At 38.4% G+C, this 16,564-nt stretch overlaps 2 protein-coding genes across 2 annotated transcripts in view; one reads left to right on the top strand and one right to left on the bottom strand.

Moving 5' to 3' along the window:
- Window positions 1–7,157, top strand: part of FAM169A (family with sequence similarity 169 member A) — a 32,956-nt gene extending 25,799 nt beyond the window's left edge. Inside the window, exons 9-13 of the mRNA XM_042875309.1 lie at window positions 2,547–2,601; window positions 2,931–3,069; window positions 3,532–3,694; window positions 5,106–5,300; window positions 6,013–7,157. Of these exons, the coding sequence (XP_042731243.1) occupies window positions 2,547–2,601; window positions 2,931–3,069; window positions 3,532–3,694; window positions 5,106–5,300; window positions 6,013–6,564 (1,104 nt within the window). The 3' untranslated portion in view covers window positions 6,565–7,157. The remainder of the gene's footprint in view (window positions 1–2,546; window positions 2,602–2,930; window positions 3,070–3,531; window positions 3,695–5,105; window positions 5,301–6,012) is intronic.
- Window positions 7,158–12,599: 5,442 nt separating this feature from the next.
- Window positions 12,600–16,547, bottom strand: NSA2 (NSA2 ribosome biogenesis factor). Its single transcript, XM_042875307.1, has 6 exons — window positions 16,456–16,547; window positions 16,086–16,273; window positions 15,331–15,481; window positions 14,802–14,981; window positions 13,473–13,665; window positions 12,600–12,859 (listed from the first exon to the last, which is right to left on the bottom strand). The coding sequence occupies exons 1-6, from the start codon at window positions 16,456–16,458 to the stop codon at window positions 12,792–12,794; spliced, it is 783 nt and encodes a 260-aa protein (XP_042731241.1). The 5' UTR covers window positions 16,459–16,547; the 3' UTR covers window positions 12,600–12,791.
- Window positions 16,548–16,564: the final 17 nt, after the last annotated feature.

Raw genomic sequence — 16,564 nt, 5'->3', positions numbered from 1 at the left:
AAAAAGATCCAAAACCTTATATTTTGGTTGTATATCTATATGGATATCCTTAGAGGGAACAGCAAAAAGACATTCATGGCTCTTTTTGAAGAACACTAAAGTAACAGATTCCAAAGTGCTCCCAACTCCTCCCAGCTTGATAGAGTTACTGGCACCCCTCTCATTGGCACTTCTCAGCTGCACCGTGTACAGCTCTACACGGAAAATACAAGCTCTCTGCACAAATGGACTGTTCTTCAAAAACTGGAAACAAAGCTCTGCAGTGCTTTGAAAGCTGTCAGATCACTAAACAAAAAAGCAGAAAAACTCACCTTTCCTTAAACCTGAAGAAAAACATTATTCTGCAAAGTTATGTTTTTGCATTATTTCATAGTGTTTCTTATATTTTAATGCTAGAATGATTTATCGTTAGTCTATAAGTTCTTAGGTATTTAAAGCTTGCTTGAAACTGTTTCAAACTGCGGAATCTACATGGGGCTACTTGTTGCTGGTTGTTGTTTTTTGTTTGGTTGTTTTTTTTTGTTTTTTTTTTGAGTTGTCCTGAAAATTAGGTTAAAAAGGAAGCAGGAAACTGGATACAGGTTATTGCCAATGCTGTGTTACCTACAGCAGCTAAGAGCAATTCTTACTTTGATATTTGTAATTTGGGCGCACCTCAGATTGTCATGTGCTCAAACACAAAATCCTCTTCTAACTTGCAGAAAAGAAATTGAGATATTGGGGTGGTATGGATGAGTGAAGGAAAAGAACACAAAGAGAGGGGCGTTTAATATAAACAGTGTGTGCTGACTGTGCTTGCAACCTGTGTTACTGCTGCATCAGTAGGCTCTTTTTTTTTTTTTTTTTTTTTTTTTCCTCTGGTCTGATCTCTTAAAGATAAACACACATATATGGGATACTGTCTTTTGTTGACTACCATTATTACCATGGTTAAAATAAGACTAAGAAATAGAACTCAAGTATAATAAGTGTCCTGTTAAATTTTGTCAGCTATTCTAGTATGGACCCTTCTCTTTATACAGTGAAGAAAGACTCCTAGCATTCCATAGATTCCTGTTGTAAACTGAATAACCAAGAAAAAAATTGTTATTTATATCAGGTCTTTCAGGTCTTGTGTTGGGGCCAGAATAAAAATGCAGAAAAAGTATTCATGCTTTTAGTAGAGATGATTTTAGAAAAAATCAGCTAGAAAATAAGAAACATCCATTGCTGCTTTGGAAGAAGCAATTTAACTTCATCCCAGTGAGACCATCACAGTTCTTGTCTAGTCACTTTGGAAACAATGTTCCATTCTTAATTGAAATCACTGGTAGTGGACACCATGCTACATTTGGATGGCTTTCTGGTGAGGCCATCTGGGATACTTGACCCTTCCTCTATCAAAGTGTGCACTTAAGGATGTTATTTCAGTAGTGAAGTACTTTTATTTACTTTCTCCCTGAGAGATGACCTGCCTTTGCTCAGCAGCTGTGCCAGTTCTCTCTCTCTTCCAGTTAATATCCTTGGGCTTTGCAAGGCCCACTCCATACTCACTGCTGGTCTCACCCACACACTTGCTTTCACTGTCTCCTAGCTGCACTGGGGCCTTCCTAGATGGGGCTTTACAAGACTTCAGTCTTCAGAGCTGGCTCTGCATGAGACTCTTGTTTTCTCAGCTTTTTCCTAACCTGCTCCACCTGTTCTAGGCCAGACATACACAAACACCTGTTATTTCCTTTGCCATATAACAGAAACAGGGGAATTACAGTTGAAACACTTAAGAATGGACAAATAACAAGCCAGTAATGGAAGTCAGTTTCATTATCTGAACATTTCTGCCATTTTTTCTTTAAGCAAATAATATATCGAATTTCTTCTTAACCAAGATCAGTTAGTTAGTAGAGGAATTGAATGTATTTGCAAAGTCTCTTTAGGGCAGTATTTGCAGCTGGAAATATTTTGCCAGCTGTCTCATGTCTTTTTGCCAGACTCTCTCAGACCTAGATTAATGTTGACTTAAAAATAAAAGAAACTTTCACTATTGAATTAAAGTTATTAGGACCTTCAAGAAGTAATACAATCCTTTTAACCACTACATCTTGTTTACTTAAATTACTATTTTCGTACAGACTTGTTTCTAAAACAGATTCAGAGTAGCAAAGAATTGCCTTCAATTCAGACTATGCTTTAATGAGAAGAGCTCTTACAGTTTACTATGGAAAGAAAATGAATATTCATGTACAAAAATTCTTGTCAGCTGCAATCCACTTTTCTGTTAGTCAAAATAGACTTGCTATAACAATGCAAATTTCTTAAAAATTTTGTCTTCAGTCTACTTTAAAGCACTTTTTTTTGCTTTCAAGTGTTAGAGTACTCTAGAGCAAAAGCTTTTAGTGCTGTGCGTATGTAGGTATATAATACATACTAAATTAGGAGCGGGTATAGTCACTCTTCCCCACTATCACTTCTGTAAAATTATTTACGAAGATGCAACCATATATAGGGAATTGAAGGTATTTCAGAGAGTTCTGAATTTTTGTGTGACATTGGGTTTGCTTTTTTTTCAGGCTGACTCTCAAAAAGACCAAGAATCACTGGATGACCATGAAAGCATATCTGAAGGTAAGAATAATGTTGATTATCAGTACTGTAATTATAATGGATTAGTAGGTCAGCAAGCTCTGTTATTGCGTCCTAGCTTAGTGTGTTCATCTAAGAAGCATGTAGAAACATGCCTTCTTCTATGGTGCTGTGGCCCAACTCAAGCACATTTGGAGGTCTTTGGATAAAATTATTTGTTATTGGTCTTACTAAAAAGCTATGCATGTATATTCAGAAAATAAGTACCACAGTGAAATGCTGTTTTACTTGCACTCAGCAGCTTTAATGAATTATCAAGGTACATAACTTAATCTGCACTTGTTCACCTGCACTTGTTTATTTGTCTGAAGACCCAAGCGTAGCACACGTTTCCATTCGGACACGAAGCAGTCATTTAAAACGTCCCAAGACAGGAAAAAATAGCCACGAATCTGGACCTGAAATATCCCAAGGAGACGAGGAAAATGTTCCTCACGCATCAGCAGGCAGGTAAAGGAGATGGTTTTTTATTACTTTCTATTATTTTGCTTGGGCAGTCATCAGCTATAGTAGTTTCTCCCATTGTAGTAACTAGAATTTCTTCTGCTTTATTTCTACTTTGCTTGCTTGGTTTTAAAATTAATGCAAATAAAACCTGTTGTGAGGAAATAAATTGAAACGTGAAGAATAATAGCACCAAAACATCCATTTCTGATACTGGAAATAACAGTAATAAAATAGTGAGGCATTAAGTTGTGTTTACAAGTGGACTTTGTTCTATCATAGATTGGTCATCATTAGAGTAAAAATATCTGTACTCATGCAGCACGGATTATTGCTGTAATATAACTGGATGTGTATCTGCAATGCTGTGCAGTCTGGAAGACATCTCCATCTCTGACCTCTTGTTGTGCTGGCATATTACTGTAAAATAAAACCTGACTGGGGCGTATGTATAAATGTCTGCTACAGGCCAGAACTTCCCACTCACACATCTAAATGCTTTGAAGTTACTGAGGAAGAACCTGAGGTTGATGTTGGAAGTGGTGAGGAAATGATCACTTCTGAAGAGGACCAGAGTGTATTAGAAACTGAGCTACATACATCACCATCTGAGAAGCTGAGCGAGAAGGAGGTAAGATAGTTTCTAATAATCATGGTAGATGACTGTGTTCAGAACATGGCTACAGTTTCCATTAAATATGTCCCTTGCTGCCTTGATCTATGGGATTGTTCAGTTTTTGCACTGATGCTTTGTTGAGTAGCATATCTGAGAAGCTAAAGCTTGTACAGAATTACTGGCAGTGGAAAATTCTTTTAAACTTATATGCACCAGACATGGCATCACTAGCTGTTTGAGGGAAAAGGTTGTCTCTTACTCTGTGCTGATGTGGCCTCACCTCAAGCAGAGTGTGCAGTTTTGGGCAGAACATAAAAAAATGTAAAACTATTAGAGGGCATCTAAGTCAGAGCTGTGAAAATAGTGAAAGGTTAAGAGGACAGGATGTATGAGGAGCAGCTGATATCCCTTGGTTTGTTCAGCCCAGAGAAGAGCAGTCTGAGTGAAGGCCTCATGGCAGCTTCAGCCCCTCATGAAGGGAGCTGAAGGGCAGCGCTGAGTTCTGATCTCTGGTGACAGTGGCAAGGCCCAAGGGAATTGATGGAGATGCCTCATGGGAGGGTCAGGTTGGGGATTAGGAAAAAGTTCTTCACCAGAGTGTGGCTGAGTACTGGAACAGGCTCCCTGGGACAGTGGTCATAACACCAAGCCTGTTGGAATTCAGGAGATGTTTGATCTTGAAGGTAAGATTTGGCTTTTGGATGTTCCTGTGTGGAGCCAGGTGCTGGAGTTGGTGATCCTTATGGGTCCCTTCCGAATCACTGCATTTCATGACTTTTTTGAAGTAGAGTTCATAGGCAAAATAAATTTTTAGCTTTTTTATTAACATAGCGTTCTTGATTGATTTGAGCTTCTTAAATATTGCAGAGAACTGGAGTAAGGTTGAGGTCTGATCCAGTACCTCTGAAAAAAGGGAAAAAGTTTAACAGAAGACATCAATAGGTGATGTGCTTCACTGACAACTGTTGCCTCTTTCTTCTCACTGTAAAGCGGTTGGCTTTATAGGTAGAAGTTGGATTTAAACAAAGTCTTGTTACTGTATACAAGCTTAAATTTAGATCTTGGAGTATCCTTAGTGCCTGATGATACCTCCAGGATTTTATATTCTTATTGATTTGTGAGAAAGTGAAAAATAAACTGTGCTGGGTTCATCATCTGACATTTCAAGGAATGATTGTAGCATGCATGCTACTTGGTTTGGCTGTTAATCACATAAGCTGTAGTCAGAAACCTAGGACAGTTAACAACACCAAGCTAATACGCTGGATTAGTAATTGCATAGCTGGTATGTGCTGGACTTGCTATATATTTCAAGCTAGCTGAAGGTAGCTGCTTTTCTTATCAAAAAAACAAATTTAGAACACATACACTGCTAGTGTCAGGGATAAAGCTTGGCATAATCTTGACTTAAAAATGTAATTTTTAGGGAACTCCATCTGAATCTCTTAATGGGGAGGTAGCAGAAGAAACTACTAAGACCTTAGTTACGGCTGAAGAGGAAACTGCAAATGAAGTCCTAGGTGTTGAATCAAAGTTGCAGACTGAGAGTCAAGAAGAACCGTTAACACTGCTTGTTCCATTAATCCTTGAGTCTCCAGCAAAAGAGGCTGTGTCAGAGAAGGTGAGAGAATTGAAACAAAATGTTGTTTTTCCTTTGGAATATACGTACTTTGCTGTTTCCTCTTTTTTTGTTATGTAACAATGAGGAGGAGGCCCCCACCGCTGTGTGAAATTCTTGGGAGATGCAGTTATTAGGCCAGATGATGCAAATCCATTGACAAAATATAGTACCATTTCTGCTTTGATATGCAGAAGTGGGGCATATATTTGCAATAACAGAAAGATAAAAGAAAGCGAAAAAAGATAATTTTCTCCAGTGTCCCTTGGCAGTACTGAAACAGCTGTTTCTGTGTGAATTGTTTGTTGGATATGTCTGAAAGCAACATCTGTATTTTATCTAGTACATCTTCACTGATTGAGTGTACAAGCAATTAATTACTGGTAAAATACTCTTCTATAACGCAGATTTTACCATCGGTGGTTTTGAAACACTGGTATCTTTCCCTGCGTGTAATTTCAGAATATGTCTACTCTTTTTTTTTTTTTTTTTAATACTTTGGATATGAAAACATAGTGGGGAACACTGAATATCAAATTCAATTCACAAAATAGTTTTGTGCAATGAGGAGGAGAGGGTTGGTTAGTTGACTGTATATGCATTAATGGGATCTGTTGAATGCCAAAATATCCTCTGTAGTTGCTAACTAAGGTTAAAAGTTGTTCATCCTCTTCTATCTTCAATTAATAATCCCTTTGTTTTGGCACACCCTCAGGTTATAAATGCAAATGATTCAGAAGGACTGACTGAAGAAAGTGCATTGGTGGAGAAGAAGGGTATTGAAGAAGACAAGCAAGAATCTGAAGAAAAAAAATCATCCACTGAAAACGTAGTTGCTTTAACACCAAAGGAAGAAATCTCAAACAATGGGCTACCAAACTCTGTCAAAAGTGAAGCAGTTGAAGAGGCTGTTTCTGAAAATGTGTCACGCAAACCAGCTTCCTCAGGGGAAGATCAAAATGAGGAAGCAGAGCAGAACTCACAGGAGGCTTCTGTTGCTTTGGGTCAGAGCTCTTTGATAGTGGTTGAACTGGAGGGTGTTTCTTTTCAGCAGCCTTCTGGACAGGAAGGACAGAAGAACCAGACAGAAGAGCACTTGGAGGAGTCTGCTGAGCAGACAGAGCAGTACACGCAGACAGCAGAGCGGGCAGCTGACAGCAGCTCTGAGGAGGCAGAAATCGAGGTGCCCATTGTGGATCGGAGAAATTTGCGAAGGAAGGCCAAAGGTTACAAAGGTCCACCCAAGAAAAAAGGAAAGCTGGCTTAAAATGAATTGCTAATTCATCTGTTTGTACGAAAAAAAAAACCTTGTTATTTTGTGTAAAACGCTAGGGTGTAACGAAAACGTATAGGACACAGATGTTCACAATAAATACTGGGTTGGACTTCCTTTTGAGATTCATCACCTTTGCTTAAGGTTTCTTAAATTTTTAACCAGTAGACATTGATCTTCTTCCGAGAATGAAATAAACAGCCAGTTTTCTTCTTTTATAAACCATACACGCTGAATAAAGTTGTGCTGGCGAAGGAACAGTTTGCATATTTCAGGTGTCAGTCTGGGAAGGAAAAATGAAGTATGAAATTCTGGATTTATTAAAGTTACTAAAATTTTCATAGAATTTCATGAGGCCATTAATCACAAATTATTTTAAAAGAATTTTAAATATTTGACTGTTCTGCATCTCTCCACAGTAGAGAACAAGAAACATCCCTCCTCTCTTCTTGTTAACTCCTCACAGGCTTTTTCGGATGAGATTAAAAGAATGTCAGATTGTAATTCTGGGTCTCAAAATATACAAGAAGTTGTAACTCTGTACATCAAAACAATATAATGTAGCATCTATCTTTTATTAGAGTGAAACTGGAGAGAATGGCTCTGCTTCTGACTCCCAAACTGGCAAATTTGATTTGCTAATCACTTGAAACAGCTGAGTTACCAGTAACAAAATCAGCACAGCATCTACCGTAGCGCACACCTAAAATGAAGTTTAGAGTTGCATACACAGTAAACTATATCTGTGGCTTCCAAAGTGGATGTCTTGTTAAGCGTGAGTTTCTCCAGAATACTGGAGTCCTCACTCCAGTATGCTTACAGAGTTGTTTGAACAGCCTTTCTAACTACTTGCATGTGCTGAATGGATACTTGCTTACTTGTTATGTTATGGGACAAGACAATTTTTGATCTAGTATTGGTCTGATTGGAAGTGGTGCTTTGTTTTCCAGATAATTAGCTGATGCTGTTAAAACCTTGTAACTGCCAGGTATGTAACTCCTGTGAACTCTGAAATTTCAGGTGATTGTGACATTTATTAGTGTCAAAATATTAGTGGATATTTCAGTGAATGCTTTTTTCTTTTTCCAAAGTTCTGCGCCTTTAGGTGTTATCAGGCGATTGTTGCAAATATTTGTGATTCCCACTTCCTTTTTGTAAATTGAGTGTAATTTCTGGACTGATTCCCAGTTCATAGATCTTACTAAAAACAAGAACTAAACCTTGCTATATACAAGCAGAAATACAAACAGGCTATTATGCATATTTACTTTCAGAAATTCTCTTAGCGAAGTATATATTTAATACAGTTTGTCAGGTTTACATTGAGTTACTCCTTGATTGGCAATATGTTTATTTCAGTAAGTGAAGTTCCTCTTGTAAAGAGCTGAAAAGTCAGGAATAAGAAAGAGCAGCCTTGCTAGTTAATCTTAGATTAATAAACTGATCTCCTACTGTGTCTTGGAAGTGCTGGGCTTCTGAAGATTGCTGTTAGGGTTCACTTGAATAGTTGCAATGCTGTCTTAATTTTTATCCCTCCATGAAGCTAAAGTAAGACTACGCCTATTGTTTAAGCGTATTTATAAAGCATTTTAGCTAAGATGTATTCTTACTATTTATTTCACCTGTTGAAATACAATCCTACTTTTAATCTGTTAAAAAAAAAAAAAAAAAGTTTATGTGGGAGGTGTTGCTTTTGTTTTTATTAGATGCATGTATTACATAAATTTTTGATTCAAACTTTAGACTTCGGAGTGGATGAGATAACTGAGTTTGGATGTTGAGCATAGTTGTAATTCCCTGTCAGTGTGCAGTTACTACTTATGAACCTTGCAACTGACAAACATTCAAGATCTTTTATGGTTGTTTGTAAACACATTCAAGTGAACCTTAAGAATTCCTAAAACTAATAAAACATTTTCTGTAATGCACATGGAACAAAACTTGTTACCGATAGTATGATTTGTCTTATAATGCTAAGTTACTGTAAAAAAAAAAAAAGAAAAAAAAGAAAACCACACACACACAAAGCACACATCTGTTACATTGCTAAGGATGGAAACTGATAGTTTAAAAAATGCTGATTGTATGCAGTTTTTAGTCATTCATTTTGTGTTTGTTAGAGCAAACTGTACTACATACTGATCTGTTAAATACTTCAATTGGTACAAATATGTTCACATTCAAGAATTCTGTTGTTCACAAACAGGTGAGAGCCACTTATTTCCTCTAGATGGTTTTTTTTTTATGCATACGTTTGTCACTTGGTTTTTCCTGTGAGGTTGGAAAACCCTTTGTGGGAAGGTTATTTGACTTCTGATATTTCTTTTCATGGCTAAGTTGGAACTAGTTTCAATTAGTATCTTATTCTTAGGACATTTATGTATTGAATACAGGAAAAACTACAGCAGAATTATTAAATGAGGTCAGTCTTGGTTTCTGCTGAAAACAGTCAGGTATCTGATCAAACTCCAGAAAGTTTTGAAATACTGAGCTAAAATTCACATCTTTAGGTATACTCTTGAGTAGCTAGCTCTGTTTGTTTGGGGTACCTGAGATAGTAGCCAATGGCCAGATTGTTATCTACCTATTGTGGGCAGTGGTGGTGCAATTAGCAGTTCTAATAAGCAGTATGGTCTTGAAACCTAGAAATAGTTCTTAACTGTGATCACAGCAGTACATCGAGCTGGAATGGAGTTTGTTTCTCTAATAATTTCTTGGGCATCAGTCGTCTTGCAATAAATACTGAGTAGCCAAATCAAATTACTGATTTAAATAATAGTTTGTATTGTTGTGATGGTTGTCCAGTTGGAACAGTAGTTTAATAATCTATACCTTCCGTTGCATTGAAGCAAGGAAATTTGTCTGACAACTGTATTGACTGAAATGTTTTATCTTGGGAAAAAATGTTTTATGCCTGGACAGTTTTTCTTTGGTCGGTTTATTGTCTGGCTTAGACCATTGAACTGCTAAAGAATTTAAGATCTTACCACACCAGCAACCAATGATTAAAGTTCATCAAGTTCATTTGTTTGTACCAGATACTGTTATGGTATGTTGTAAAACTATGTGTGTATGGTCAAAGCAAGCAGTATTATGTTTGAGCTTTATTTAGCCTGGGAATGGAGTTTAAAGAATCTTTATTTGTGATTTCAACCTTGCACTTAAATAGTCAATGGTTTTGTGTTTGAATGCATTGCTTGTTAAAATGTTTCCCTTGTACTGCTGCTTAATTTTCAATAGAACTTGCTTTGTTTCTCACAGTTTCTTTTGGCTTCTTCATTTCATGCAGAATTCTTGTTTTCTGTTCTCATGTTCCATAGCCCTTTACATAAAGATATGTATTTATTCCAATTTGGTTTTAATTTAGTAACTCATACTTTGTTTGTTGGTGTACTTCTTTTCCATTTCACTTGTGGGTGTCAGTAATCAAATCAATCATTTAGAACTTACCAACACTACTAGGATGAAAAGAGCAATAAATAGGCCTAAGTTTCATCCTTTCCTCGACCATTAAAAGATATTACCAAGGGGATATACTTCTATATTTATTTTCATGAATGTGGTGTTAGATGTTTTTTAAACTAGTGTTTATAAATCCTATGGAAGATGTGATGCTGTTCTAGAGTACTGTACTTAGAGCTAGTTAGTGTGTTCTGAATTTTCCTTTCTTTGTATTGTCTTGACTTTTCCTTTCTTTGTATTGTGTTGACTGCTTTTGAAATGTTTTGAAAAGGTAATTAAACTTATTTTGTGACTTATTTTTAAGTATTTGATTCCTTTCTGCTATGCAGGAGGCATCTTTTAAAGTGGTTTAATTCACTAGAACAAAACAGTGTAGTTACATTTGGTGTTATTTTGCAATCTATTATCTTGCAATCTGTCTGCTACCGAAGAGCTTTAAATGCTGTAAGTATATTCATTGAAAAAGAATTCCTGTACTTTAAAAAAAAAAAAAGCTGTATTTACTTAACTTATGCATCTTATGAAGCAGCCTATTCTACAGCTTTTTAAGAAGTATGTTTACTGTATGCAGTTCCCATCATGCGTTGCTATGAACTTATCAACTCTGTATAGTGTTTAAAATGTAATTTTATTTGCAATAATTGTATCACTCAGCCAACAAGTCATGTATTTACAACACAGTGTAGTAGTGCTCTTGAGGCAGCTGAGTTTATGTTATTAAAATGCATTAAAAGGTAATGTAACATTTTGACAAAATGCCCTCTCCCCAAGCAAATTGCTTACTAGCTTGTGACCTGATTTTAGTTTTGAATCATTCACCATTGCAGAAATAAACAAGAACCATAGTCAGTTACAGTGCAGAGTCCACTCTAGGGCAAACTGATAAACTAACAAAGTAGTCTGAAAGGGGGGGAAACAGTTAAAGTACTGCTTCTGTCAGGTGGTGTAAGAGAAATCACAGAACGCGCAGAAGCAGATGCTCCTGGCTGGAGTTCCTGGTCTGGAAATGCTGTTATGGTCATGAAGATGACTGGAGCATCACTTGCACATAAGGCTGAGAGTGCTAGAATTTAGTTAGAAGGTTTGAGGCTGGGGAGCAGACATTTTTCCCTTCTGTACAAATACCTGCTCTGAGGGTACAGAGATGGAGCCAGATTCTTAGTGGAGCTCAGTAACAGAGTCACAGAATGAGAAGCGGTGGCTACAAACTGGAGTGAAGAAAATTCCATTAAGCTTCCTAACTTATACTCAGGGTGGTCAAACACTGGATCATGTTGCCCATCATAAGTCACCATCCCTAGAGATCGTTAAAACCTGTCTGAACATGGTCCTCAGACCGCTATAGTTGACTCTGCTTTAAGTAGGGGCTTAGACAGTTTCAGCAGGTCCTTTCAAATTTTATTTGCTATCATCTGATACTCAGACTGCCTATTCCGGTAGCTTATTGCAGGCATGACAGGTGCAGGTAGCTGCCTCTTGTGTGTTTAAAAACAACCCCCCAGACTACTTACAATTTGGCTTGTGAAGAACCTTGAGCTTTGTTTGAAGGTTCCCTCTTACAATGTTAGGGGAATCAGAGGGTTCTCATAAACTGGAAAAAGTTGAAGATTTTACTTCAAGTTTGTGCTTAAAAGCTCCTCTGCTTGAACTGAAGTACTATGTAAAAATAGGAATAAATGGTGTGTATATCAGTGTGTGTTTGTAGTGATAGATGGTGCCTAGTTTATTTACCACAAAATTCTTGACTGGAAGAAGTCAGTGTAAAAGCAGCTTTTGTTTTCCTGTATTTTGAAGATGGAAGCTAAATATACGCTACCAGCTGATGCTTGTGACTTCAGTTTCACTTTAATGTTTCTTAAAAGCACCCAAGATTGCTATGGTGAATTGTAACATCAGTACTGTTATGCCATTCTCACATTACTGCCTTCTGATATTGAAAGGAATATTACAAACAGGAGGGAAATCAACTTTCTACACAGGCTGATAGGACAAGGGGGAATGGCTTGAAACTAAAAGAGGGAAGATTTAGATCAGATGTCAGGGAGAAGTCCTTCACTGAGCAGGTGGTGAGGCACTGGTACAGACTGCCCAGAGAAGCTGTGGATGCCCCATCCATGGAGGTTTTCCAAGATTGGGCTGCATGGGGTGTTGGGTAATCTAACCTAGCACCTGATCTAGTGGCTGGTAGCCTTGCCTGGGACAGGGGGGTTGCAACCCAATAATCCTGGAGGTCCCAAGCCATTCCATGATTCTAACATGCTTCCCTTCCTGCACACTCACAATAGCACCTGTGATCCAAACCCATCCTTCTCCATGGCAAATACCAAACTGAGAGTTAAATTTCTAATGTCAGTCTGCAGCAAGACTGCATTCTTCCACCTCTACTGTATGCAGTGGGATGCAAGTTCTTATCTCTGTAACTTCAGCTTTACAGTAAACCATTACAGCAGATAATGGCTGCCACTAGGAATGTGAGCTAAATATTTGTAGAAAGTAATCTCAGCTGCTTGACTGCTGCTCTAGAATCATGAAGGTTAAGATCAAATCCATAACATAGTAGCAAAACATAAAAATTGAATCTCTTTATTCAGACAATGGTCAGATAAACAGATTTTAAATATAAAAATCTGAACAGTCTTTTCTGGCACACTTAAGGGGTCAGCATGCCTGACTGATTGAAGGTTCCAGAGATCTTCCAAAATTGTTGAAACTCCACTGATTTTGTGGAAGGCAGTGTCCAATGTGTACTATCAAACAATTTAGACAAGCAGAACTGCATTAATACAGCCATCATTTTCTGGATTGTTTGTTACTTGAGCATATTTTCCTAAAGGGAAAAGGAAATTAAAATTAACATAGTAAATTACAATTCTTCCATTTTGAAAATTTAATCCACAAGACCGCTTGGAAGTGGAAGGAATTGCTGTTTCAAAATTGAATGCACTACAAATCTAAGTATGCTTTCTGATGAGCTGCAAACTTCAGTTCTCAAAATATCTTGCTCACGCTGTCTTTATAACATACCCAGAACCTTGAGGAATTCATAAAAATCATAGGTTCTGTCTCAGTCCAAGTCAGCCTCACTGTTAGAGAAGTTAGTCAGATTCAATGAAGATGTTTGTGCACATGACTGAAAACATGGCCATATAATCATTCATAATTCACATGGATAAGTCTTAACGGCCTTGTAACATTGCTTGATATGATTGCTTATGTCTTGGAAGTCCTTCTTCTGATCTTCACCTAATTTGATGTTCAAAGTGTGAACTGAAAGCCTAAGATTAAAACTTTTCAAAGCTGTCCTGGTTGTTGCTTCTGCTACAACCAAAACTCAACAGGGATAAATTATGACACTTTACAAGACAAGGGCTTCACAGTACACTCAGGCAATAAAGACTTACAGCTTGTTCTGAAGTGCTGCTACTGGATAAAGAACTTACCCCAAATGACTTTGCCCCCTTGTGTCACGAGGCCCAGTTCGCTCACATTCACTTCAATGACAGTACCTTTGGTAATCACACCCAAACTTGTATACAGAGGAGAAGAAGGATTCTTTTTTACACCAAGGATAGGCAGGCAAAAAGTAGCTTTAAGTTCAGGATGTGTCACATGTGCCTTCTTGAAACGTAAGCCCTGTAGCACAAGGTGTTAGAAAACATTAGTATAAACTTGGAGGCCTCACAGCTAATTTAACACTTCTAGCATTACCTCCTCAGATTTATGCATTTTATGAAACAGGGAAGAATGAAACAAGCCAGAACACAGAAAGTAATTTGCTTACTATAGAAGGCTTGTTAACAACCTGATTAATGACAAAGCTAGGTACTTTTTTTTTTAAACAGCTACTTTCACAAAGCAGTTTTTTTAACAGTAATAAAAGAAGAATAATCACTTCCACAAGTAAAGCACATTTCATGAAGAAGTGAGGTGTTTATTGTAAAGCACTAGCAGTTTTCAGACAATTTTTTTCCTTTATACTTGTAAACCTGAAAATGCTTTTCATGTGCTGTGAACTATTAAACACTCACCTATTACACCTCTTTCTGTCTAGGTACCTGTACACTGTAATAGGGTCTTTATCACTAAATACAGTATCACTTTGTGTATCAATAAAACCTATCCAAGGTTTCTACTCAGTACTTATATAAATAAACTACACTGTCATAATGAATCTGATTTTTCTTCTGTGCTGCTAGACTGCTAAGGCCTGCACACTGTTACTTGTATTTGTGTAAGGAAAGGCCAAGCAGACACAACAGCTTCTTTGCATACTGTCACCACTGTGCCTTCAGCTTAGCTAACAAATCAGAAGGAGGGAGTACGTGAGTCTGACAACAGAGTTAGCCCCTGCAGCTGACAGAATCCTAGTAGCTTGAAAAAGAAAGAAGCTTTTGAAGTGCTTCTGCTGAAGATCTTCCCATGTTAATTTGAGAACTCATGGCTTTAACTTACTGATGTCATCTCAGTTACGGGAGACAGGCTGTAAATATTATGATGCAGACAGAGACTGCAGGGGTACCTCCAGCTAGTCTAAGTTCAGATTTCAGAAAGGAAAGTAACACAAATATTTTAAATCAGGAGTAATCAAGTGCATTATCATAGAAGGAAGTTCCTAGATGAAACTTCATTCTACTCCATCTAGCTTTCTAGACGCTCTTTAAAATTCCTTCTATCCAAAGCCATTCTGTGTGATTCTTTGCCAAACCCAAAACAGTTATTACTGTATTAATAATTACTACCTAAATATATGAAAGTTTCAAGAACATTACCATTGGTCGAATGAATCGTTCATACTTAGGAGGTTTCCTAGTAAAGCCATCTCCAACAAAACAAACTTTTGTAACCATTCTCTTCCAGGCCTTCTTCTTTCTCTTTCCTGTACGAATCACCTTTAAAACTTCTGTTTCTCCCTGTGCTCGGACCTTTGGCAAGGGAACCTCCCATTTCCCCTATAGGAAACACAACTGTCATTAGGTATGTGCCATTTCTAAAAGAAACAGGATAATCAAAGTACAAAATAAAATGTAACTGATCAGAGTAGCTGTAAACCATGTGTTTTATGCAACTAATAGCTACTTACAATAGCCACTTATTTTAATTAGCATTTAAGCTTATGGAAATCAAGACTTTGCATTTGCTTACTTTGCTCAAGGTGGCTATGCTATTCAAAGTTTTAGCTTTTGTACAAGATCAATAATCAGACCTTGCTTGTAAGCTGGATGCCACTTAAGCACCAATAACAGAATAATCATCACCATAAGTAATACTAAGTGTCTGAATTTTAATCCAGCTACTTACAGCTTTTTCTTTTCGTTTCTGTTTGATCATGTTAGAGAGAACCTTAGCCCGGGACTGGCCCTCTCTGTCTAGCAGGTATGCTGGTACAGCTCCTTTAGGTGTTTTTTCCTCATTCTTTTCCTTTGTATTTCTCTTCTCATGCATCTTAATTCTTCAAGGAGAAACAAACAGCAACAACACATTATTAAGAACGGAAAAGAAGCGAATTTTGAGATATAATAGCTTAGGTTGTGCCTATTCAAAATATTCTTTAAAGTAAGCACAGAGTTTACATTTAAGGAACAGTGCCCAAGTACTTTTCATAGGAAGCTAAACAAGACAGCTGGCAGATTAGAGTCCTCTGAAGCCTGTCAGCTCATTCAGATTGTAATACAAGACTTACTGAGGAACTGGCTTAAAGCAAAGGGCCTAATAGACAAAGGCAAGCATATTCTGCTGTCGTTACCATTAGACTGAAAGCCAGTATAGAGTTTTTGCATTCTGCCACGATTACATTATTGCAATTGCTACTGCTAATTAATGCACGTACTAAGGAATGCTTTTAGGAACAGAGTCGTTAACTGCAATGATTAAAAAAAAAAAAAAAAAAAGGCACTGGGAAGAGAGGACATCAGAAGCGTCTTAAGCACTCTGTCCCAAACTTAAGCAATATGTAAGAAGTACAAGGGGCCACGGAGCTGACAGCCAGGCCTTTGTGGCTGTCTCAGTCCCGCAGACGCCGTGCAGAGACATAATGTCAGGACAGCGCTACTCACGTCTTCTTCATCTGGATCTTCTCGGCGTGGCGCTGCTTGTGGTACAGCTTGGCCTTCAGCCCGATCATCTTCTTGGCCTTCCTGGAGCGCTCGTGAGCCTCGCGCCCTTCCTTCTTCCTCTTTCTCTCATGGTAGTCCAGCCGATAGCCGTACCGCTTGCGGTGCAGCTCGATGTGCTCGTTCTGCGGCTGTGGGCACAGGACAGCGTGTTCAGTGCCTCACACCGCCGGGACGAGACCGGGAGGCACCCCATCCGCACGGAGCAGCGGGGCCGTCTCCGTCCCCGGCCTCCGTCCCCGGCCTCCGTCCCCGGCCCCCGACCACCGGCCCCGGCCCCGGCCCCGGCCCCGACCCCAGCCCCCGGCCGTACCATGGCGGCGGCCGCACGTCACGCTCACTCCACGCCGCTCGCCCCTGCGCAGCGAAAAGGGCCGTCCCTTCCTCAGGCCGCCCCTTCCTCAGGCCGCCCCGTGTGGAAA

Source organism: Lagopus leucura, unplaced genomic scaffold (genome assembly GCF_019238085.1).
Source record: "Lagopus leucura isolate 7727_CA_CO unplaced genomic scaffold, USGS_WTPT01 Super-Scaffold_100014, whole genome shotgun sequence".
Classification (NCBI taxonomy): Eukaryota; Metazoa; Chordata; class Aves; order Galliformes; family Phasianidae; genus Lagopus; species Lagopus leucura.
The sequence above is the reverse complement of the archived record's forward strand: the minus strand, read 5'-3'. Positions and strand labels throughout refer to the sequence as shown.